We start from the raw sequence: 26,303 nt of genomic DNA, 5'->3' as shown, positions 1-26,303 counted from the left end.
TCATTTGTTGTTCTGCCCCTCGGTCTAAATCCGCCACCCCCTCTGCTCCCTGATTCATCTGGATTCTTCATCTCTGCGTTTGCTTGTAATTACAACCTCGGGGCTCCTCCGGGTGCGGAGGGTCAGCTTTTTCGCAGCCCCCTCCCCCTTTTTTATGGACGTTCGTGTGCCGTGATTTGTAGTCCGTCGGAGGAATCCGCTCGCACTGTTACCGGATCGCAGGATTAAGAGTTCCCGCTCATAAATGCCAAATGATAGATTCGACGGCGGCGTGCTTTCCCCCTCCGACTTCAGCCGAGATGCTTATTATGCTGATTTATTACTATTGATTTCAATTTCCAAGGCTTTATTTGCTGGAAGCTGTACCATTAAAACTTGCAACCACACAGGATATGAATTAAGATGCCGTGGATTACAGACGCCTTTCAATTGTGTCGGGGGCCCGGCGACGACTTTTGAATGAGCAACACTGTGGGCGTGCGTCCTGTGAAAGTAAATGATCTCCAACTAATGGCTGCTTTTTCGTTTGGCCCGTTCGCATCACGCAGCCTGGCTATTGGCTGGTTTTGTCTCTCCTCGCGGCCAATTGGGTTGAAGCGTGGGTGATTTTGAATAACTCACTGCCACGCTGTTGTGTGTGTCTGTGTGGCACATTAAGCCGTTAGTCCGTTGCTTTGGTTCCCAAAAGGGATTTGAAAGGGCCCCCCCGCCAGTTAACGGTCCGCCTTTCAACGGCACATTTAACATTTAAACCGCCCTGCTTCTTTAATCCAACAGGGTGCCATGTGTTTTTTTTGTGTGCTTGAGATTAGGAACACATTCAGGTTCATTGTTATTTTGAAGGGCCTCAGGGACCGTTGCAGGCCAGTATGAGTGTGCCCCCTACTGCCAGACTGAAGCCCCCGAACACGTCTACACGAGGGATATTTGTTGAAATTTAAAAAAAATGATTGTCTTTGAAACAAAGGGGCTATGAAGATGGTTTAAAGGGGATAACAGGATTCATATTGGCATACTCCGCCAGGCAGTGAAGATATACTATGTGTGTAATGCTGTGCTCATTGTAGAACTAATTAGTACTGTTTTTATTTTACTGGGTTTCAATTCAAACAAAAGTAGGGTTTTATGCTTTTTCATTTTTTTAAGCCCCAAACCATTCAAAATTGAAAAGATGAAAAGCAAATGTATAAAAAGACTTTTCAACAACAAAAAATGCTTTTGTGAAATAAAACAACAATGAAAAAACAAATTGAGCTGGAGTTTATTGGATTGCGCACATGCTATTTCTTTTATTTATCTCATTCATTAATTCATTATATCTTTTATATTTAATTTAACAATTTTGTATTTTGCACAATGTCAGCAGCGGTCAACTGTGAAATATTAGTATCTGTGCTCGAAATCCAGAACCGTGCATCAAACCCTGAGCGCTGCTGTCGTCCTCACATTGCTGCCGCTGTAACAGATTACACATCCAGCATCCACGCTGACCCCGGCTGACCTGGGGTCAGGCTTCGTGGCTCGGTCAATGAAGGGAAAGAAGTGCTGGTCTTTGCAGCTTGAAGGTGATCTGGACCAGATGGTCGCCTCTCTCCTCCAGATGCACTCTGCTTTTCCATATCCGCCACTGGCACAGTAGGACTGTAACCTTATCGCAGCCACTCTGTATGTGGGGGTGGGTGGAGAGGGTAGGTGGGACTGGGACCTGCATTGGGCCTTGATCCAACCTGGCAGATCCAATACCCCCCCACAGCCCCCATCTCCCTCCTCCATCACACAGATGCTGCAGCTCTGCACTGCAGCAACTGATGAAAATCTGATTTTAGGCTATTGGCCTCAAACTTCCCACCCACTTCTCAAGATCCTTATCATTGAAGGGCAAATACATCCAAGAAACAGGCTTATCTTGATAGGACACAGGTTTGGGGAAGGGAGGACTTGGTTTGTCTTTGGCAAGCAGCGCGGCAGTAAGGGACTTGGAACAGCTCGTCGGGTTTTATTGATTAGCCTCTTCCGCCTCTCACCTCAGGTTACTCCACCTGACCACCTGTTCTCATGTTGCATTGTGGAACGCGCCATGCACTTACAGGATGTTGTGAGTCTCCTGTTTCCCTCACCTCTTCGTAAGACTTGATTTCATGCGCGTTACATTGCGGCCGCTCGAGCTGTTTCTCTTCGGGCACACGTCCGTTCAAATAACAAACGGGATAATGTATTTTTCTGTATTTTTTTCATTCATGGACAGTGTGGTTGTGAGTGAGACGGTGTGTTTGCTGTGTCCGTCGTTGTTGGTTAATGCCACAAAAAACACTCGACAATCTGTATATTACAATGTTAATGAAATAAGTGAGTTAGAAAAAATTGTGGCATCATTTGCCCGGAATGAAAACAAAGAAAATAACTTAACTTAAATAAATAGGTCTGGAGAGGAAAATGTGTTGTCTGTTTATATCATTCACGTAAAGTCACATAGTAACACGTATTCCTTTAGTTACACAATAAAGTTCAAAATAAGGAAAGTATCAAGTCTAACCACTCCAAAGCACATCATACAAACGCCTACACAATGGAAAGTTCCATTTATCGGTCCTGAAAAACAATATTATCTTACATATGATTGCATTCATTCAAAAGACCCCTGCTTTTTTTCAGTATCATGTGTGCTTCTCTATGTACATTTCTAAAGCTCCTTTCAGGGAAACGAGGCTCCCTCAGGGGGAGGAGGGGGGGAGGGGGTTCCCTGCTCCCGGCTCCCGTACCTGTTTGTCCTGGATGTCCTTGCACGAGGGCCTGGGAAATGACATGCTCTGTTTACTAAATGGCCAGAGAAACCTAGAAGAAATAGGGCAGCCAGAGAGAGAGAGAGAGAGAGAGAGAGAGAGAGAGCACCAGCTCCCCAAAAGGCCTCCGGGATGGTGAGATGAAACAAACAGTAGATCACAGGAGTTAGATGAAGAGGCAAGAGGCTGAGGGCGGGTGGTATATATCAAGATGCAGCGGTGGGGCGGGGAGCTGATAGTGGTACGAGGGGAGATAGTCAGCCCACACGTTGTCGCTGGGCGGCTACTAATGCATTATTGATTTCTGCCACTGAGAAGATCTCTTCCGCCCCCCACCCCCACCCCACGCATCCCGCGTCCGCTTCCATCCACTCCCACCTGTCAGCCGGCCTGGACTCTGACTGACGGTGTTTAGGGGTTGAGGTTAGGTTCAGGATTGGATTTCTTTTTGGGAAAGCCTGAATCCATGCTGCGAGGAGTCCATCTTTTATTACTAAGCAAGCATTGCTTCGAGGGAGACTTTGCTGAAGTGAGGGCGGTCAGTGAGTCAGTGAGAAAAGTTGGCCAGAGCAAAACTTTTCTCATCTGCCACACAACCCACGGGCATACAATCAAATTTCTCTGCTATTTTTCGTCTACTCCTGAAACAAAGCAATGATTGTGTTTTTACCGACAATAATCGAGCCTCGCGAGTACAAAATGCACTAAATGCATGTCCGCGTGTCCTTGACCCTTTCAGAATGTTATGACTCCGCCGTCGACCCCGGGTCGTCCGCCGGGCTCTTGTGTCCGACCCGGGGAATTCATTAGCTTGTGTTGTCAGCCGCAGTCGGACTTGTGTTGTTTACGGGACGTTTCGTGTCGCATTCACGACCAGCTGCTGTCGGTTTTCAGATTTCCCATTTGCACGGTGGAAGCACTGTGTCACTTTGTAAATGGCAACATCTGCATTGCCTTTTGGCTCCAGTAAACAAGCCCCAGCCCCAGTGTTCCTGCCAGCTGAACAGATCACACGCTGCAGCCAGAAATACAGAGAGGAGCAAACAGCGAGACCAATCTGTGCCCTCCCTACTCACTGTACTTCACTTCACTTGTACATGCAATATCATCTGAGGTCACCGTGGCTCCGGGTTACAATATCAGGGAAAAAAAGAGAAGAAGAAGTAATAAAAGACAAAAATCAAATGAAGATCTGAAAGGCCAAATTCACAGGCCAAATGGAAAACCTCGAATGACCTTCTCCGGAGGAGGGCGGTCGAGGAAAAAAATCGTCCGGCTCGCTCTCCGGACCCCTGTCGCACAATCTCGACATCACCAGGACGCAGACGCTTAATTACGTTGTTACGTTATTCACGGAGAGTGCCGTTGGAGGCGCCGTTGGCGGGAGTTAGGAGAAATGTTAGATAAAATGTTGATTTTAAAATGCACACGGTCTTGCTTGGCCTTTTTCCGAGGGAAGATGGTGTTGTTGTTGTTGTTGTTGTTGTGCAGAGCAGGGCCGCCTGAGTTCTACATAGCGTTATTGATGGCGGCGGAGGAAAGCCAACGAAAACTGACGTCGACAAACATAAAGATAAAAGCCCTCACTATCCCCCCCCCCCTTCTTTTCCACTCTCGGCTTCTCTGAGTTTTTTTTAAGTGTGATACAAGCGAGCAGACCTATGACTCAGGTTCCCACCCCACATTCTGATATGAATTCTGGGAGCTGAGGCCGTCCCCTAATCTCTTAATGCATGTTCCCTCGCCCTTGGCAGGGTCATGGGAGAAATAGATGGGGCCTTATCAGCTTTTATGGATTTATGGAGAATTTCTCTGCATTGGGGGTGTATTTTTTTTATTTATTTTTTTACAACAACCTGTGTGTGTGTGTGTACGGTATGTGTCTCTGTGTGTGTCCTGAAGGATGTGGAGTAAGGTTATCAGAGCCAGTAATATCTTCATGAATTTCGATCAGTTTTCTAATTATGGCATCAATCTTGTTGACTTCCTCCATCAAGCTAAAAGGAGACGCTCGATCTGCTTGGACCACATTTCCGCGAGTGAGCTAACATTCAGCGTCTGATCCCTCGTCTCTTCTCGTCCACTCAAGGCTTTGTCAAAACAAGAACATGTATAATTAGGACTTGTGCACTAAATTTCAAGTACAGCTCCAAGTAATAGTCAGGTATATAGTCAGGTAGATGGTGTTTTTCTGTGTTTTCTGGGTGCGACTCTGTTGCACGATGCACAGGGGTGTTTACCTTTTTGTTTGCCATTGATGTGAAAAGGTTGGACAAAAATAATCCTAACCTTCAAGTTAGGATTCATCAGAGGGCCGGTAGCTGCACCGCAGTCAGCCGAACGTTCTCTCACCCAGCGCGTCAAATACGTCGGCTCATATGCGACTCATGTGAGTCACGTCTTCCCCGCGCAGATGGAAGTTTATTTTGAAAACGCACACTGATGCATGTCGCGAGCACACTTTGACACGTCCCAAAAGTGACGCTGTCGAGGGGCTCAGGAGAGAGCGTCATGGTCTGAAGCTTAGCGTCTGTATTTGAACTGTTTCCCAACTTCGTGCGGTGATCACGACCGCACTATCGTGTTTGTTCTTGAACCTTCCTTCCTTCCAAAAAGGTCGCTTTTGAAGAAATTCAATACGATCACGTTGTGATGATGTCCTCACAATTATAGGAGAAAAAAACAACTCAAGTGACAATACTTAAAATAACCCGATATTTTTGTTATTTTGGTCTGGAATATTTGGAATTAATTAGAGCTGCAATTAATTAGTTTGTTGGCCTTACATGATAGGAGGTTGATTATTTTGGTGTTTTGGACTGTTTGAACACATCATGACGATTAGTGAGGTCACCTTGTGCACTAGATTATTGCGATGGGCATATTCACTGTTTTCTGGTGTTTCTTTGACCAAATGATTCATTGATTAATAGAGAAAATAATTGCAGAATTGATTTATTCAGCTTCTCTGGGCTGGTGAAATGTCTTTCTCACTCTTCACTGTTTCCCGAGATCTTAAAAATAAGACGAATGAACTCAAGAGTCTTTTTCAAATATACAGAACGTGAAGAGCTTGTATAGTATTGTTAGTCACACACACTTCTGAGCCCTTAGGTAGAGTTTCCCATGATGCAAAGAGCTCTTGCTGTACCTGGATATTATCCCTGCAGCCTCACGCCGTTATCCTCAGTATGGCATCACGGATAAATCTCACTGGCATGCGTTGCGTGGGGATCGACTGATCAATTGTGAGCAGCCTCGACTCGTCTCAAATAAGCTTTCATCAAGTTGAGAAGCGAAAGACGCTGCTTCACAGTGCCTTTTTAAAAAAATTTTTTTTTTATCTGCAGTTCACTGCCGTGTTCTTCACTCTTCCGACCACCAGGGGGCTTCAGCTGAATCAACACCAGAGATACTGGAGAGGCTATGTCTATATTTGGTTTACCACAGTTGCTTAAAGATATTTGAATATAATGAGAAAACCAGCATCGCTAAAGCTGAGGCTACAGAATGTGTTTTCACTGTCTCCCCCCCCCCCCCTAATTTTTCCCTGTGCAATCCTGTCCAACAATGATGGGGTCCAGCTCTCCTAGTTGAAGAAAAAGCAATTTAGCCACAGAGCCCCCCCGAGAGGTCGCACATCAAAGCAGCGGCAGCGATGATGGTGGTGGGGGGTGGGGGTGGGGGGGATTGGGGTTGTCCGGCTTCGCCTGAGAGCAGGTGAGGGAGAGAAAAATATTTTTGTGTCCTAGAATACAGCGAGATCTCAAAGGACAGCATCTGCCTGTTATCAGGATATTTCAGTCAGTTTGACGTCTCATCCGTGCTTTGGAGGAGGGGGGGGGGAGCCAAGGGAGGGAGCGGACAGTGGTCGGGGGGGGGGGGGGGGGGGGGCTTTGTGACATGCATGTTAAGGCTCTTTATGGTCAGGTTGTCCGTGGACGTGACCTGAACTATTTTCTTTTTCTTTTCCCTCCTGTCACTCTGACCAAGCAAACAAGGCCGGACGTGAAGCCAGACTCCAGGGGACTTTCTGACTTTTGAAAAACCAAACAGACCGAACTTCATCACAGTTGAGGCTTGGAAACTCACTTGATAACACTTCGCCTATATAACGAGCAGCACGCATCTAAAAATAACGGCGGAAATAATTTTCTGGACTGTTTCTTGTCCGAGTCGAAAATGAGTCCACACATGACTCGTCAATGAAATATCCTCATCCTTAACAGCAGAAAAACAGATGGCGGACCTCTGTGTCTTTACGCTTGTTTAAGGATGTTTGCATTCAAGAGAATTTGGATGAAACGGAGCTGGTGGACGTGAGGGATTAGGAGATGAAAGGAGTGGAAGGGGGGGGAGGAGGCAGAGGAAATGAACTGAGGAGGAGGAAAGAGCCAGTTCTTACTCTAGGGAAGGTCAGCAGGACTTGGATCGGAGTCTGCTTTTGTGTGTGTGTGCGTGCGTGTGTGTGTGTGTGTGAGAAAGGAGAGCGTGTGCCCGCTGATATGTGTCCTGCATGTCACTGCGCCAGTATTACAGCCATCTCTCTGGTTTAAGCATTCCCTCGGTTGCCATTATGGCTTAACACCGGCGCCAGTGTGATTAATGGCAGGAGGCAGGGTTCTGATTGCGCTCTTGCTCGACTACAGCATGAAGGCAACTACACTACCCACGATCCACCACGGCCACCATGCGCCAACAGCACCGAATGTGAAGGTTAGAAGTACAATTAGCGCGCTCTCTGTCTCTCTCTCTCTCTCTCTCTCTCTCTCTCTCTCTCCTGCTGGCATCAAAGAGTCGATGTGACGATGACGATGATGATGATGATTGGAAGATTTAGAAGTCAGGGAGTAAAACCGTGTGATCCCCATGGCCAGCTTAAACCAGTCCAAGGTAATAAACACAGACTGCTCACTGGCTGTCCTTTTGTCTCCTCGTGTTTATTATCTTCAACGCTGTTCAACATTTGTTCATGCAGTCACGATGGAGAGACATTTTGAGGGCAGAAGTTCTAAATCGATGATCTGAATGGGTGATAAGAAAGCGGAAACCACTTAAGGCAGCGGATTTTAACCTCGTTTCAGACGGGGATCACTATCCACTCAAACTTCAACGTTTCTGGAGCTCTAATTCAAACTTTTATGACGATAACTCCAGTTAGTGTTCCATTTAAACGCTGCACGAGGGAATATTCTGAAGTTTTGTCAACTGATTCACACCGTGTGTCCATGCTGACATCATAAATCGTGCACCAGTAAAGATACATGATGACTTTTTTTTTTTCTCCCATAAATGAATGAATCTCTTCTAATCCACTGTGGGATTGTTAATAGCAGCCATGGTAAAAAGAGACGGGCTCGGCAGCTTTTTATCGCATCTCTTTTCGTCTTTTTATTTGTATTTTCGCACTAGTTTTGCCACCTCAGCTCATCGTAAAAAAACAAACATTAATCCGCTTTTTTTATATTCTGTTTCTGGCATTTTCTGTTTTTGTGATAACGTCTGTTTCCCCAAATAAATGTAAATTGTAAAAAAAAAAAAGGTCTGTGATGAGTCCGACTCAAAAGAAACAATGTCCCGAGCCTCCACATAGAAGGGCATACGAAAGTACTTCCTGCCTTGATATTGAACTTTGTGTAAAGAGAAAACAGTGAAATGTATTAATGCGCTGAGTAAAAACGCCAAATAGGAAAAAACTGTAAATATTCATGAGCATTGAAAAACAATTCACAAACGCTGTGATGTTAAAACATTCTTTTAGAAAAAGTAAGAATTTTTCCTTGAGTTTTTTTTCGTGGCGGACAATCGCAGGAAAGCAGTTTCTTTTTAGTCATTAGTTGGTTTAGTTTTAGTAGTAGTTGGGACTACACGGTATCAGCCTGATGCAACAAGAACAAAAATACACACCAGGACATTTTATATATATATAAATATACATGTGTAGTGCCAAAGTTTAAAAGACTTTGCATTACATTCACGTTTTATTTTCCTCCAATTGTGGACTTCTAGTTTGTGTATTCATCCTGCCCAGGGACAGGATCTGGTGAAAGAAATTGTGACTTTATCTCTCCCAAACACGTGACTGAGCGCGTGCGGTGCTTCACGGAGACTCTACTCCAATGACGAGCATGTACGGCATCTTTTTTTGGCACCTTTTCGCGCCTACTGTGACATTGCCTGAGGCGTCCGATTCGTCTGCTCTTTGCACTTCAAGCTGTGAAAAAGTACGATTGGTCTGACGAGTCATGGCACGACCACTTGATTTGAGGGAACGGACGTCTAGAAAATACATAAATGCTTTTGTGGCCTCATCCCTGTATTGGTAGTTTTTTGCACAGTCCATGTCGGGCTCATAATGAATAAGCAAGTTTATTTGTTTAATGAGGGGAAAAAAAAAAGAGTATCTTGTTCTTATTTTCAGGTATTTGTATTCTGGGTTTCTTTTAGAACGTGTTTAGATACTTTTATAGTATTTGCATAACATTATGTGGTTTATATTCAAAAGAAGACATGGACATCTCGCATTTTATGACATGTGATAATAGTTTTAATGCTGTAACTTCCACTCCTGATGGCTTTCCAGCATGCAGTAAAATGATCATGTTATTTTATAGTGGTGAAAGGGCATTTATACTCGTGGCATAGCCTACAAATAAGCCGACTTTCCACTTTATATTGAGCTTCCCATGTGCCATGAAGGCTGCAGTCAAAGGCAAAGGCCCCCCCCCCACACACACACACTCCCCCAATCCATTGTGGTGCCCCTCTCGTGGCCACGGTATCTCCGCTGCGCTGCCAGGATGAGAGCGGCAGCAGTGACTCGGTCCAACCTTGGTCCAAAATGAAAGGCCAATCTGACACCCGGCGCCGCGGCTTTGAACAAGCCAGATCTGAGGCAACGCGGCAAAAAAAAAGTGCCGGAAGCCTTTTGAGAGTGGGGAAGATGCAGAGAACTGACCGAATAGAGACAAATAACCAGAGAGGATCACACAGATATTCTGGGTAACAACCTTGAGCCTGTCAACCTTGGCTCCCAGACTCATTTTCGGGGTGGGGGGTGGAGGGGGGTTTAACAAAAAAAAAGAAAAGAAAAAGAGGCAGGCGTTCTTCAGCGGTTGAAAACTAACATGACATTTCTATCCCGGGCTGTGTTAAAGGTGAAGCGTTGGATCTCGTTGTTTTCGTACACTTCAGGTCAATCAGCGCTTATCTGACATGTTGGAAATGCTGAAACCGCTGCTGTTTGTGGACCGTATGGTGCTGTAAGTGTACCATTTACCTGGCAAGGTCGTTGTGTTTCATTCACACTAAACTTTCCTTCTGCTCTTCAGCTGTCCAAGTTCCTCGCAGCTGAGCTGAGCGATAATAAGTCTTAATTTAAATGTAAAATGAGCAGTGTTTGATACTCCTCATCCTCCGTCCTCCCACTCCAGGGTCCTTCATGATGGTCAATTCCTCGCAGCATTTCGGCGGCCAGCGAGCTCAGCTGCTCCTGCTCCCCCTCAGCGAGAACGACACCCACTGCATCCAGTTCAGCTACTTCCTGTACAGCCGCGACGGCCACAGCCCCGGGGACCTGCAGGTCTACATCCGAGTCAACGGGGGCCCCAAGGGCAGCGCCGTGTGGAATATCTCGGGCTCCCAGGGACGCCAGTGGCACCAGGTGGAGCTCGCCGTCAGCACTTTCTGGCCCAGTGAATACCAGGTGAGAGTCAAACACATGTAGGAGGCCGGCATTATGTTTTCATATGTATAATCAGGCATGTCGGTGGAGGTTTACAGTATCTGAAAAGCTATTTTCTCAGCTTCCTGCAGGTGATGACCATTATCCAGTGAGATGTTCTCTTCTGTAAATGGTGCTCTATGCTGGTCTCTTTGCAGCTGTTGCATACATGTGCAATTTTGTCAGAAATTAAACCGGCTATGCAAATTCCAGATTTACAGATCCAAACAAACAGCGTGGAAACCACGCAATCTTTAAAGAAAAAAGATATATAAATAAAGCTGTCAAACGCTCCCATTATTTCAGATCCTTTTTTGTTACATGGAAGAGTAAGAACATTTGTAGCTCCGAGCTATTTTAAACTTGCAATGTTCTTCCATCCAATATATATATGCATTTGACATAAACACCGTGGCACTGTCACTTGCGGTTAATGGAGCCCAACACAGATCACTTCTCGTGGAGGCTCCTGTTAAGCTCGTAAAAAGTATTGTCTTCTGGAGGGAACTCACAAACTTTTCTTTCTAAAGTTTTAAACTCGGGGTATCAAGTTTGAAAGGCGTAGGGATTAAGGAAAGGATCCAAGGAAAGATGCTCCGAAGTGGAATTACGGGAAGTGTAGGTTTTGGAGCTCGGCCAATATGAGGGACTAAAAATCAGGATATCTCTGCAGCTTCGATCTTCTTTTAATCTCTCTTGTGAGTTTCCAACTTTATGGAAGTGCAAAATGAATGTCTGGGGTTTGCCCTTCAAAAATCCAATACCGTCCTATCAGCAGTGCTGACAATATTAGTAAAAATGATAACTCAGTAAGTCATTTTGATAACGGATTAGTCGCTTTATTGTTTTCAATAATCAATCACACTGGTCACGGCTTCACAAATGGATACTTACAAAGCATTTCCTCACCCGCTTCATTTCATATCAATATGATATTACCATATTTGATGTGCAACTCAGACTAAATAAGACATTAGAGGGGGTTCCGCCAAAATTGTGGGGATTTATTTAATGGCAAATGGCTTCATCAGTTCGTCTCCCTGTGATATGATGAGTGAGGAACTGTCATGCCACTACAACTAAGTTGGAGCGAAACTAAACAAGTGGGTTTTAGTTTAAAGGAGTTCTGTCTGATGCCAGCTGTATACACAGCACAACTAAACTAAATGCACCTGAATTAAGACGGGGAATATGACTCGTGAATCATTAAACTGCTTAGCAACAGCGTGTTACGCTTGTTAACGTGCTTAAGCATGAGCTCAAAGTCCCTCTGTGCTCAAGTCCATGTCACAAAGTCGCTCGCGTGGCGACTTGTCTAGTCAGCGAATTTTGCATTTACCTGATAAGTATTGATATTGGACAAATGAAAGATCATTGCCCCCTTGATTAGTAAATGTGAGGTGTCAGTTAGCGAGGCGCTAAGCCCCGAGCTGCTCCTCTGGGCCGCTCAGTGGCCTCAGTGCAGAACCTCAGTTATTACCCTCCCCTTGCCTCCAAACAAAATGCTAAAAAATGAGCTGTCTGCGTCGTACATCGCAGTTGCTCAATAGGTGTATAATTACAGCGGGTGTCTGTTTGCATAGTATCTTTATTTATTGGTCAATTTACCTGCAGTGCTGCAGTGTAATCAAGGCTCCGTTTGATGCTTGTTTTGAAGATGCCGCATTACTGGCCCTGTTGTGTAGCTTGTAAGATTCTGATGACTGGATGCAGCCTCTGCCTCAACCTCATTACATTCAATCATTTATTCCCTTGTGCGCTCTTTCTCTCCCCCCCCCCCCCCCCCCCCCACACACACACACACACACACACACACACACAGAACAGACGTTAATGAGAAGGTAATAGCTGGTGTAAGGGATTGTGGGAGCGTGGGTCCGCCGAACAGTCAATTGACCTCAATTCCGTGCGACCCTCGGTGGGGGGGGGGGGGGGGGTGGGGGGGGGGGGCCTGGTGTTTTGCTTCCATAACCTTGGTGCACTCTGGGCCCCATCTCAATAAATCAAGAGCCAGTTAATGAGATTAGAGGGCTGCGCAGATCAATGAGGACAGCTTGCGCCTCACCATCCTCGGCTCTCCTGTCCTGAGCGACTCTCACACAAATAGCCAAACTGATTTAAAGTAATGATTTTCTTCTCTCCTGCGTGGACGTTAGAAGTTTGTCTGCCGCGCACTGAGGCAGCGGAGGAGGAGGAGGAGGAGGTGGTGGTAGAAGAGGTGGAGGCAGGGGGCGGGCTCTCTCCGAGGTGGCGAGGGCTGAGGTGTACAATTGGACAAGACGGGCCCGGGCGGGAGAATTTGCTTAGCGCCGCAGTGTGTACCATTCGGACAGGCGTGCATAAGCAATGTAATCTACTACTCTGGTGATGTGTGTCCACGCCGCCTGAGTGAGGAGGCGGCGCTGTTCTCTAAATTCTTCCCGCCAGGAGTGTAGACACAGAACAGATTGCTTTATTTGTCCTATAAACCTGGATGATCGGCAGCACATAATGAAGCACGTAAAGCTGTGCAGATGAGTGAGGAGACTTAAACATAAGCCTGAAGGAACAAAGTATGTCAGTCGGCTGTGCGGGGAGTGACGGGAGTGTGCTGGGAGTGAGGCTCGGTGCCTCCTTTTTTTTTCCCCCCCGTGTTTCTCCCCCCCTCTTCCTCTTTTGCCCAGGGGCAGATCCCTCTCTCCTCAACAGCTCCTGCTGCTACTACTCGAAGCTCAGTGCAGGCCCCACAGGGCTCCACTCATCCATCGATAACGATCACTGTCCAGCACTGCCAGCCAACAGATCAGCCCCTGCAGGCCGCAGAGGAGCTTGGAGGATAACGTGTGTGTGTGTGTGTGTGCGTGCGTGTGTGCGTGCGTGAAGTGGTGGTTGAGATTAAATGAAAAAATATATATATATATCCCCGGGATCAGCAAGCGTCGACACCCTCAGGAAAGACAGACTGCCTCAGAGATACGTTGGACTGTGATCAACCTTTGCATTTTGCTTTCACTGATTACAAAATTCAATGCCAATATTTCTGGCTTTCAAATGGCCATTGTTGAAGGCGCCTATTTTGTGTAATAAATCTCGGCCGAGCAACAGTGTGACGACATAGAGAAAGCATTTGGCACGCTGTCCAATTAGTCCAGTTCGCCATTAAAGTGGATCGCTAACGATTTATTAATGCACTTCCATAGAGTTGGAGAAGATGACTCAAACCCTCAAAATGTTCGATATCACTCATCCCATAATGCCACCAATATTATGTATTCTTTGGAGAATGTAATAGTATGGATACCGACAGTATAACGTCGGTTGAACTACTGGCTGACAAACTGATTTCATCAGCACGTGTCATCTGTGACATGATGAGTTCAAGACCTCGCCATCTAACACGCGTGGATCAGGCACTACTTGACTTTGGTGAGCAGACTTTTGTCTGGAATTGGACCTTAGATAGCCGCGGCATTGAAGGACAGAAGAGAACATTGATCCGACTGGTTCACTCTCTCCCTGTCAGCCCGGCTTCGTGAAGTGTAGGAGGTGTTAAAGAGGTGCTCTTTTGGAAACGATGGCTCCTCTCTCTTTAGATTATTATTTTTCGCCGTTTTGTCCTCCTTATCCCACCATCTTAATTCCCAGTGCATCTCACCATTAAGTCCCCTTCTCTCTTATCTTTCCCCCTCTCGCTCTCTCTTAGCTATTGTGTTGTTTTTTTCCCCTCCCAACCCATCACCTTCTTTCAGCCAGGCAGTGTTGTAAATATAAAGTTCGATAAACCTATTACCTTTCATCATAAGGCAAAGCGCCTCCAGCCAGGGCCGTAGGTCAGGTCCTCTGTATTCATGGAATCGATACACATTTTTGGTACTATACATACATTTTTTTGTTATTTATTTACATCCAGAAATTACAACTTTTTTTATTTGCGGCCGTTGCTGCCCTACATTCAGATTGCCTTCCTAGCCGCGAGGGGTTCACGGGGAACTATGCATGCAGGTAATTCAATGCAATTTTGTATCTCATAATCAGCCTCACTGTTTATTGCGTGCGCGTGCGGAAGGTTACGGAATGGTTAAACTGGGAAAATAGAAGTGAGGAAATTGACTATTCCCCCCCCCCCCCCCCCCCCCCCCCCCCACCCACCAGCAGTCCCGCGCTTCGATTACTGACTTGCTGCTGTTGATGAGGAGTCAGAGAGAAGTGAGCGACCTCCCAGGTCAGATAAAGTCCACGGATATGAGAACCTCGATGTGTGGGTGGCCAATCTGTGGCTTGAATGAAATCCGTCCAATTTTGAACACACTATACACGAGAAAATGATTTTTGTTCCCCCCTGCTCTGTTTATCATCCAGCTACTCAATGAACCTTCTCCTCTTGATTAACTGCAAGTCCACAAATATAGTTGGCAGAACTTCATAATCATTGCCTGTACTCCATCACTTGTAATACATACTTTACATACTCATTACTTAGGCTCGTGTCATTAATGCCGTCTAAAACACAGAGGACGTGTGGTGATGTCTGACTGTGGATTGTGGAATTGTGTCAATCTGTACTTTTCAAAGATGCAAGTTTCCTGCACCGGACATTGAGCTTCACACACTCACAACGATCCGGGTAACAAACGTTGCCACGTCAGCATAAAGTCAGGCCGATAACGTTCCCCACAAGCTCTGTTGTCATATTTTGTTGTTTTCTAAAAAATTTTAAACCACACAATCGTGATGATAGCAGAACGACGTTAATGCATTGACATTATTATTCTCTTGTGAGGATGATTAATTTTCTTCTTTTTTATTTTTATTTCCCATGCAGGCGTGTAAATGTCGCTCCGTGCTATCTGAGAGGGAACACAAGGGATCGGTTGTCTCCCGTCAATCATGTCGTAAAAGAGTTGGACCCTTTTCAGTTTTCTGCATCGACAAATAGAATCGTATTCCTGTAGATTGCGAATACGAGTTCATGTTGGTATTGATGGAAATGTTGTTGCTGTAACAACTGGTCAGGAAAGCTCTTTTGGGACTGTAATGTTTTTAAAGGTCTCGGTAAAGTCCGAAGTGAGATGTGTTTCGAGTGGTTCATTTAAATGAAAAAGGGCGATTTTACCGCTGACCCTTTTTATTTCTTCATGTTTGTGGTTGTTTTTAGAACACTTATCATTAGCCCTTCATTTTAACACATCATGCAATTAAGTTGAGCCTTATTTTATTTTATTTAAACAAAGAAATGATAACAAATCCTGTTCAAGGAGACTCATTTTTTAAATATGTAGCCTGTTAGATAGCAAAAATGTCCCCTGTTGACCTGCCAGTCCACCGTCGGGTCCCACTCTGTAGGGACGCAAAGCACACACACACACACACACACACACACACACACACACACACTACAAACTTTTTTACACCTCACTTTATTTCTTCCGCCTGCAGAGACAAGGTGGCAGGTGTAATTGCGCGTCATATTTTTCAATGTTTCACTGCCACATCATCGATACGGATCAATAGTGTTGGCCTCTTGCTCGCCGGAGAAATTAACGGAACGCTGTTGCAATTTTTGTTTGTCAAAAGATCGCATGCAAGTCGTTAATTTAATTAAAAATCGTCTTGAGGATTGATGGCGTCCACAAATCAATGGAGAGCTTCATCATTAATGCAAACACATAAATTATTTCTGCAGCGCTATGATGAAAACTAAAAGCTCAACATTTTTAATTACTGTTCAAATCTTATTTTTAATGGAATCCCTTTTACTGCCACCACTGATTTTATGTATTCACAGAGAGGCCTCCTGGGTTGTGGTATGGATTTTGTTTCTCTACATTATCAATTCTGCGGCATTGGATTTTATGAGCCAAACGCGGCGCTGCAGGAGGCGATTATTAACATGCTCGCATGCTTTTTACATTTCACACTTTTTACCGTCCAGCTGCGTTCGTCTTCTCAACTGGCTGCTATTGCCAGAACTCTCTTCCGGATTTAAATGAGTTCCTCGTGTCATTTCCTTTGGATGCTGACGATGACATCCTGGTAGACAGCACTCTGGTATACAGCAGCATGGCAGACATCAGAATGATAGATGGCACCCTGGTAGACGGCACCCTGGTAGAAGACACCCTGGTAGAAGGCACCCTGGTAGACGGAAGCATGGTAGAAGGCACCCTGGTAGACGGCACCCTGGTACACGGCACCCTGGTAGACGGCACCCTGGTAGAAGGCACCCTGGTAGAAGGCACTCTGGTATACAGCAGCATGGCAGACATCAGAATGATAGATGGCACCCTGGTAGACGGCACCCTGGTAGAAGACACCCTGGTAGAAGGCACCCTGGTAGACGGAAGCATGGTAGAAGGCACCCTGGTAGACGGCACCCTGGTACACGGCACCCTGGTAGACGGCACCCTGGTAGAAGGCACCCTGGTAGAAGGCACCCTAGACGGCACCCTGGTAGACGGCACCCTGGTAGAAGGCACCCTGGTAGAAGGCACCCTAGACGGCACCCTGGTAGACGGCAGCATGGTAGACGGCACCCTGGTAGACGGCAGCATGGTAGAAGGCACCCTGGTAGAAGGCACCCTAGACGGCACCCTGGTAGACGGCACCCTGGTAGACGGCAGCATGGTAGACGGCACCCTGGTAGACGGCAGCATGGTAGAAGGCACCCTGGTAGAAGGCACCCTGGTAGAAGGCACCTTGGTAGATGGCACCCTGGTAGACGGCAGCATGGTAGATGGCACCCTGGTAGACGGCAGCATGGTAGAAGGCACCCTGGTAGAAGGCACCCTAGACGGCACCCTGGTAGACGGCACCCTGGTAGACGGCAGCATGGTAGACGGCACCCTGGTAGACGGCAGCATGGTAGAAGGCACCCTGGTAGACGGCACCCTGGTAGAAGGCACCTTGGTAGATGGTAGCCTCGTAGACGGCACCCTGGTAGACAGCACCATGGTAGATGGCACCCTGGTAGATGGCACCCTGGTAGATGGTAGCCTAGTAGACAGCACCCTGGTAGAAGGCACCCTAGACGGCACCCTGGTAGACGGCAGCATGGTAGACGGCACCCTGGTAGAAGGCACCTTGATAGATGGTAGCCTGGTAGACCCTGGTAGAAGACACCCTGGTAGAAGGCACCCTGGTAGACGGAAGCATGGTAGAAGGCACCCTGGTAGACGGCACCCTGGTACACGGCACCCTGGTAGACGGCACCCTGGCAGATGGTAGCCTGAAAGATGGCACCCTGGTAGATGGTAGCCTGGTAGACAGCACCCTGGTAGAAGGCACCCTGGTAGACGGCACCCAGGTAGATGGCACCCTGGTAGATGGCACCCTGGTAGAAGGCACCCTGGTAGACAGCACCCTGGTAGACGGCACCCTGGTAGACGGCACCCTGGTAGATGGCACCCTGGTAGATGGCACCCTGGTAGACGGCACCCTGGTAGAAGGCACCCTGGTAGACGGCACCCTGGTAGAAGGCACCCTGGTAGACGGCACCCTGGTAGACGGCACCCTGGTAGATGGCACCCTGGTAGATGGCACCCTGGTAGACGGCACCCTGGTAGAAGGCACCCTGGTAGACGGCACCCTGGTAGAAGGCACCCTGGTAGACGGCACCCTGGTAGACGGCACCCTGGTAGACAGCACCCTGGTAGACGGCACCCTGGTAGACAGCACCCTGGTAGACGGCACCCTGGTGCTTCCAGTAAACCAAACCTTGATTCTCACTTCACAGATTGTGACTTTGCGGTGTTACAGGCCTCTCTTCTTTTTTTTTTCTCTTTTCTTGTTACTCATCTGAGTCAGCGAAAAGCTGACTCAGATGGATACTCTCAGTTGGACAAATCTATCTCTTATATTCTTTGCAGAAATCGTTTTTCCTCCGTGCCTACTTGTGTGAGTACTGGAAAAAGATGAAACTTTGCTATCAAATATTAAAGATGCTATCGGGCCAAACAATATCAGTGTGGCTTAAGCTTCCCCCTCTCTACTTTCAATCCCCTCCTCCTATGCAAGGTGTTTTTCCCACTATCTTCCCCCGCACAGTTTTTCTCTCCATACATCACTTTATATCTCGCCTCTACGGTGGCCCTGGCAGCCAAACACACTGCAACATTACAAAACACCAAATAGACAGAATGCAAGCAAATGAGGGAAAACCTCCTCAGGAAGTCCACAACACAGGAACGACATTTAGGATAAAAAGCTGCAATGGAAAAAAAAATTGAGACATGCAGGAATGTATGAAAATTTCACTGAAAATACGACCAAATATAGAAACTTTCTACAGAGCATTGAGTCTCCCACCCTCACTCACTGCCCCGCTTTATGTGCAAAGTTGAAGGGGACCCTACTGTAGTCATTTGCATAATACCCGGTGTCTGCATGTGCGCAGCTAATGGATGCCAAGTTCGTCGACGACTGGCACTGTCGTCATACACTTTTCTTTTTAAGTGAGGGGCAGATGCAGAGGAGCCTAATGATCGCTCCGAGCCGAGTGAATCAATGGTGGCGGGTGCGTCGACGTGTGATGTATTGAAGAGTTAATCAGTCTGACGTCTCTAATGGCCCAACGTGGGAATGAAAAATAAAAAATAAATTGGTGGGGGAGAACGCCTTAGTGTGTATCCATCTGCCAAGGCCTTTCGTGGTATTGATTGGCCCTGGGCACTTAAAGCCTGATGCATTGTCAACATGGCCATCTATTGCTCGTCAGAGTGAGCGGTCACAGTTTGGCTTTGCCATAGATAACTAGACGTAGTAAGAGTGGGCACAAACAGTAGCTGCCACACACACACACACACACACACACACAACGCACAACGCACACACGCATGCACACCAAATGTAGGACAGCTTTCATCTAACCGGCTGTTAATGCACTCAACCCTTAAGTTCAGAGTTTGTCATGCTGCAGCCGTTATAAGCGAAGAGTGTCTTGATTTAGGTTCTGCTGACTGTAATTACTACTCGGGAACCCAGGATGACTCCGGTGCACTCTGGGAGGCCTCCCGATTCACTTTGAGGCTCTGCATGCTCCCGGCTCATTTAGATGACAAAGTGAATATTTAGGCTGCGTTTAGGGACTCCTGCAGCTGCCGTATAGATTGATAAAAGGGACACAAGAGGGATTTATTCATGTTTTTTTTTCTTCCACTATATGGCTTGGTGAGCTGAGACTTATTTGAAGACTAAACTCATTTTTTTTTGGCCATTTGAAAGTAGAATTTTTTTTGTGCCTTTTTAAAAAAAAAAAAAAGAAGTTTTTATTACCTTTTTGAAAATGCTTCAAAAGTGAGTTCTCAACTATGGATTCCAAAGTAGCAGTTTGCCTCTTCCCTAATAATGAGCGTGTTACCACAAGTACTTTATTTCCTGTTGTCTTTTCAGCTTTTCGTTGTAGTTTACAGTACGTTGCAATATGTAGAGGCTGAACAGATGGGCATGCCACACTCCACTTTTTTTTTACTGCCGAGTGTCTTTTGAATGGGAGTGACAGCTTTGTGCACTGGGGTTCAATTCATAATGGTATCCTGTCGCTCCTCCAGTCTTCAAGTCTGTAAGTGTATATGTAAATCTGTCAATCAACTTTTACCGTCACACAGTTTATTTAACCCATCATAGTAATTAGAACAGAGGGCAGCTGATGGACAGCGCCAGGGGAGCTGTTTAAGGGTTCGGTGCTCAAGGGCACCTTGGAGGCGAACTGGCCCCTCTCCAGCTACCAGTCCACACTCTGAGGTGGTCTGTACTGGGACCTGGAGCGGCGAGCGTCCTGGCAAGTCCCAACAGACTGAGCTACTGCAGGGGGCTCGAGTTGCGTTTGTACTGATTTCAGTGGAGACTTTTAGTATCTTGGGGTCTAAATGCTTTTGAAAAGATGACTATGTCCATCAAACACTGCAGGTCAACAAAATAAAGCACAAAAAATGCTGAGAATGAGCTCGTAACACACTTGCTCTTTTATTTATTTATGTGTATATATATATATATATATATATATATATATATATATATATATATATATATATATATATATAGTTTATTGTCTTGTCCACCAGCCTAAGAGAAAACATTGATTGTAATTGAAATTATGAGCCTACCACTCAACCTAATGCCGTAGAAAATGTCTGGGCTGTGATAGTAAATCATCAAAGTGTATGATAAATAGTCACCAACTGAGGGTATGTTTTTTAAATGGCCTTGAGTACCTATACAAATGCAATGTAATATGCAAATTTAGACTCCTGCTAATATGATCTACCTTCACTCGATGGCATCTGTGACTCTTCTGATGGTTTTTCCCTGTTTGACCCATATCTTTGTATTAAAGAATAGTGGCTTTAAAGATGTCTTGTTTTTTTATCCTGAGGAGGTTTTGGCAAATACATTATATTGTTGCTGTTATTAGTATAACAAACCACATAATAAAAACTGGACCAGAAATACTATAAACTCTCCAGATTACCATTCAAATGGCAAAAGCAAGTTTTACGATGGAACTTTATTTTAAATGTACAGTTTTTGACAGGCCTTTGGACCTCTCCCTTATTTCCTTTTATTACCAGTCAACCTGCCCCTCAAGATGTAATGGTCTACAGTCATTTAATGTACCCCTTGTCTCCACAGGTCATCTTTGAAGCGTCCATTTCCGAGGAGCGACAGGGCTACATCGCCTTGGACGACATTGTGCTGCTCAATTACCCTTGTTGTAAGTACCCGTTCCGCCCCGCTCGTAGCATACCTGCTGACCTTTTAGAGGGCCACGAAAAAGCCCGGGCCAGGGCACTTCAGGAGCAGTTTCCAGGAGAGGTGATTGAAGGGGGGATGGCAACTGATGCACATTACCTGTCCGAGTGTCACAGTCACAATAACGCTGCAGGAGGCCTTCTCTTTTGTCCGGGGCAGAATGGCTGGCCTTTCCCTCTGATCGCTGTGCTCACAGACGGGTGCTTTTAGAGCTAATGTGATGTTGCAGGCCAGTTAGTGGTTGTACTTTGATCCTCTCTGGGAGTTTTTTTCTTGTCTTTGTCATCGCTGGAATATCAAGGGGTTGGAGCTGTATGGGCGCCGGTAGTGTTACATTATGTTCTGTTCTGATTACCATTATACCCCCCACCGCCCACCTTAGTCCTTTAGTACACAGGCTCTATGTAGATGTTTAAAACAGACTTCACCGCTGTGCTAAATCTGATGTAATTGGTCTTCCTGGAAGTACTCCCCATTAAAGCTGCACTGAACCATGCTGACTTTGAAAAAGACATCGCATGGTGCCACAACAGAACATAATATGATTCAAATGAACATTTTATTAAATAACAGATTGACTCATTCGAGAGTTCAAAAAATAATTGTGATATAATGCAGTGTTTGACATGTTGCTCTATTGAAGTCAGTTCTACACTTATTTTTGATGGAATGCAATTAACCAGAATTAGGTATAATGCAAGGTTTTAGACGCACATATGCCATTTAGATCATTGTTTTTGTCACAATTACTATTAGTTGACGTAATATTTCTCTGTTGAAATCCATTTTTGCCCAGTGAGGTTTTTATTGCATCATGTTGGTTGATTTCAATTTAACCAACGAGGCAGAGGTGAAGAGAGTGTGCTTTTTAAAATTTTATATCTTCTTCTGCTTCCCTAATGTGGCCCAAAACAATTCATGCACATTTAAACATTGCCCTCATGAACTTATTGAAGCTTATATCTAACATTACCGGTATTGTTGTTCAGAAACATGCTATTACTTAACATCAAATCTTGCTTAGATCTACACTGGCCTTCTGTGAGAACAGTAATATTGTTTTGCAGCCGCATAATCGTCGGTGGAAAATGTTAATGAATGATAATGTTGGGTATTCATTAGCTCATGAAATTCAGATATCCTTTTTTCTAGGTCTTCTAAAAAATCAGGCACAATATAAATCACTGAACCCTCACTGGGGAAACCAGCAGATGAACTGGAATGGCATTTTCTCAAAAAAACATCGCAAATCTTATTCATATATTTTGCTTACTCAAGCTCATCTCAAAGTTTGGCACCTCGCCCTCTAACTCGGTCCTCCAAAGGAGCCTGGAATGCGTTTCCATGGTAATTTTAATTGTTTTTGAGGTTGGTAGCGTTGCCAGGGCCCTTTTTGTTATGCTGCGGAGGCCGAGTGTGGCGCTGGGTTCAGCCCGGCTGCAGACGGTGGCGCCACATCCCCTTTTAGCTCAAATTAGGGGCCAGTCATAAATACATGTAACGTAGAGCACAACCGATATTCACACTCATCTACTCGTACGCGAAAACGAAAAGCCGAGTACAGAAAAAAAGCCATAAGTGTGCAATCGCTACACTTTTTTTCCCGTGCTATCTGGTGAAGCCGCAGGAGCAGTCGCCCGTAACGACCCTTTAAAAAACACACACCATCGCACAAAGATGTAAGCAAACATTAGCGAGCCGGCATTCATTTCCCCACAGGCGCCGAGAATAATGGTATTCCCCCCCCTCCCCCCCTCAGGAAAAGATTTGAGTCAAAGGCAACCGCCGTTCAGTTTGAATTCCCACTCATTCAACATTTGTGTTGCTTTCTATCTGGAGTCCGCGTCTTCATTCCAAACACGCACTCCAGTCGGGAGGGATCTCTCCGGCATCGAGCGCACAAGGCGGCATTACTAATCCGGAGGAGCAAGATCTCAGACGGCATCTGAGAATCGCATTACCTTGCCCACGTTTACGTTTAGCCGTATTAATTAAGGCTAGACAGGTCACACGTCCACACTGCAGGGCTTTGGGGGATTTTAAATTACATTTTCTCAGTAACTTTTTAATGCAACTTGCCTCATCCTCAAACGCCTTCTCCTTTAATTGGGTCCGCGAACGCTTGTCTAAAAGATGACTTGAGAATGCATGCTTGTTTTCTCCAGAGTACTCTGGACTGGCACCGCTGCAATTGTCCACAGGGCAGGGTGTATACTTTGCTATAGTTTTATGTCTTCACTTCGGCTTTAATTCTAGTCTGCTCGAGTTTGTAAAGCATCCAAGGTTTTACACACATCAGGGAAATGGTGTTGTTTGAAATGCACCTGAGGAAATGTGTTTCCCCCCCCCTCTCTCTCTCTCTCTCTCTCTCTCTCTCTCTCTCTCTCTCGATGCCTATTGATGGGATAGAAAAGACATGAAAAGGGCCGCAGAGAGGAAAGAGAAAATGAGCAATAGGTCAAATGTGAGATGCAATTTCTATCGTCCCGTCCTCAGCCAGATGTTCCTGTTGGTTGCTGTGGCAACCAAGGATGAAAGTGGGTGATGGTGAATAGCGCCGGCTTCTCCATCAGAATGTAATGTTGCCCCTTTGCGTTGGTGTCCAGTAGAAACAGTCACTGTTGTTCGTGTCTAATATAAAGAGAAACCACACAGACTTTATTCACATGGTTCTCATGTTGCTGCTCGGGAGGTTGAGGCTCCGTGATTTTAAAAAGGGGAGCAAATGATCCTTCCGTATAGTTGTTAGATAAACAAGAGCTTTTGTTACTGTAGCTTCTCACCTGTCGCATTAGGGAATCTATTTCATCCTCAATCTGTGTTCAGCGTGTTGTTTCTTTGAAGAAGAGCATTTGAATGTTTTTTTGTTTTTGCGGCAGAGAATGAGCATCAACATGAAAACATGGTTTTTATGACTCAAGTTTAGTAAGACGCACTTGTTTAATTTATAAAATAGGTCATGGCTTTAAACAGACGAGATAAAAACATTTCGAAAGCACTTGCTTCTGCATTACTGAGGGTGGAAAGGTAAGCAAGCCAGACGTCTATTGTTCGGTATTATATAGCCAGTCTTGGTCTTTAGGTGAAAAACAATTCAGCCAGACCGTCGTGTTCATGTTGTGTAGGAAGCAGGAACATTATTCTTGGAAGCTAAGTGGCTATCCGCTAGTGGGAGAAATAAATTGTTTCGTCAGGTGAGGTCATTTGTTGGGATTTGAACCCTCAAACACCCGCGTTGACTGTGGGACAACAACCGTTATCCCAATCGTAGCCATTTTGTCTAGATATCATGTTGTTCATATCATGTTAAAATAAAGGTGGTTTGTTGTTTCTGCCACAACCACATTAATTGTGTTGAGAAACAGGAAGTTTTGATAGAGGACTTCAGTTCTATTTTGATTTAGCACAACATACAATGAATTACTGTCAGCTGTGGTCCAAAAGCCTTATGAACTCTGATATTAAAAACAAAAAAAATGTTAAACCTTTGTCTCATGTCTCAAAGAGTAAGAGAACTGTTTTGGATGTAGGGAATTGTTGATGATACACTTTGTGCCAATTTTTTAATTAACGCAAATGTTGGAGGTTTAGATTTGCTTATAGAATTGCTAATATTCAATAGATAAATGTTAGATAGACTTTTTAATGTAATGGATTTTGGAGCTTGACATAAGGCCAAGTAAGGCATTAGCCACTTAAAAATATGTCATGAACAGACAGCGTTCCTTCTAAAAAACAAAAAACATCTGATGATTCATATCATTCCTCAATAAGCCAACACATGTTGACACAGTCACAGTTGGAAACGCACAGGAGAATACGATGAATGATGGGTGAAATAAATTTTGGGTCGATGGCACAATGCATGCTTGCTAACTGTAACACTGTCATGGCAATACTCTGTTATCTGATTTTAAACATTTTTTTTTTTTGGGATATCACATTTTATAGCAGAATTTCTCACAGACATTTTTGACTGATCAAATCAGTATCACGGGTTTTCCTCATGAGCAGTGAAATGTTTTCAACTCAAATACAATTATATATATATATATATATATATATATATATATATATATATATATATATAAATATATATAAAATGATATATATGTGTGTGTGTGTGTGTGTGTGTATATTCGTTCGTTCGTCGAGACTACTTCGACTGATTGACAGTTGCCGGTGGCAACGCTCCAATAGATATACAATTTGTCAACAAAAGGCAGGGAAGACAAAGACCGTTCGCTAACCAACATGTAAACTATGTAGAAAAAATATTTCACAGCATCATATTTGTAAATATTTTATGAGGGGGGGGGGGGACACACCACAGTGTGTTTAGTGAGAAAAACAAAATGTAAATTTATTGGAGGAAACACGTTGCTCTGTATTAAATGTGGATTTATTGCGGCTCTGCGCGGCTTTGTGGTGTTTCACACATTACAAAGAAATGTAAAGCTGGTTGTGTGTTCTGGAGACTGCTGTAACTGCAGGGTATGCTATTTGATAAATACATAGACATTTACACATTCGTTATGCATGTCTTATCTAATAAGCATGTTCAGTTCATCACCTGGTTAAATCCGCCTTCGTTGGCATCGCAGTTCTTGCTGTTTCATATTTCATTGACATTTGATTTTGAGTAATAATTCAGAGGAACACAGAATAGGGAAATACTTGTGTTCTTGATAGGGCTTTAAATAATAATAATAATGTAATTCCGATTCTAGATACAGAAGAATCCTAATAAATGTGTAAATGAGTAGAGTATTTGATGCTCTCTGTGATCGGAGGCGACTGAATGGAGAATGTCAACATGTCTGCGTTTGTCTGGCTGGGTGTAATCTTCAAAAATGTCTTGATAAGTTATTATCAAGACATCTCATATGCAGGCTTGTGATCTGTATTTTCTTTATATAAGTGGAAACGTCTGCCAATGGGCGTGAGATGATTCTACGTGGCTCCAAAAACAGCTTCAGTTGATACTTTAAAATCGCTAAAAGTAAGTTTGTTAAACATTAAATATCCAGCAGAATATTTTTTTTGGGGGGGGGGTGTTATGGTTATATACTGTG

At 44.9% G+C, this 26,303-nt stretch overlaps 1 protein-coding gene across 3 annotated transcripts in view; it reads left to right on the top strand.

Annotated features, from left to right (window-relative positions):
* ptprua (protein tyrosine phosphatase receptor type Ua) overlaps nucleotides 1–26,303 on the top strand; it is a 151,916-nt gene that overhangs the window by 67,130 nt on the left and 58,483 nt on the right. For all 3 annotated transcript variants that reach the window (XM_034545472.1, XM_034545473.1, XM_034545474.1), the window contains exons 3-4: nucleotides 10,214–10,485; nucleotides 21,109–21,190. In XM_034545472.1, the coding sequence (XP_034401363.1) occupies nucleotides 10,214–10,485; nucleotides 21,109–21,190 (354 nt within the window). The remainder of the gene's footprint in view (nucleotides 1–10,213; nucleotides 10,486–21,108; nucleotides 21,191–26,303) is intronic.

This window comes from Cyclopterus lumpus, chromosome 11, assembly GCF_009769545.1.
Source record: "Cyclopterus lumpus isolate fCycLum1 chromosome 11, fCycLum1.pri, whole genome shotgun sequence".
Taxonomy (NCBI): Eukaryota; Metazoa; Chordata; class Actinopteri; order Perciformes; family Cyclopteridae; genus Cyclopterus; species Cyclopterus lumpus.
This window is presented reverse-complemented; position numbering and strand designations above follow the sequence as displayed.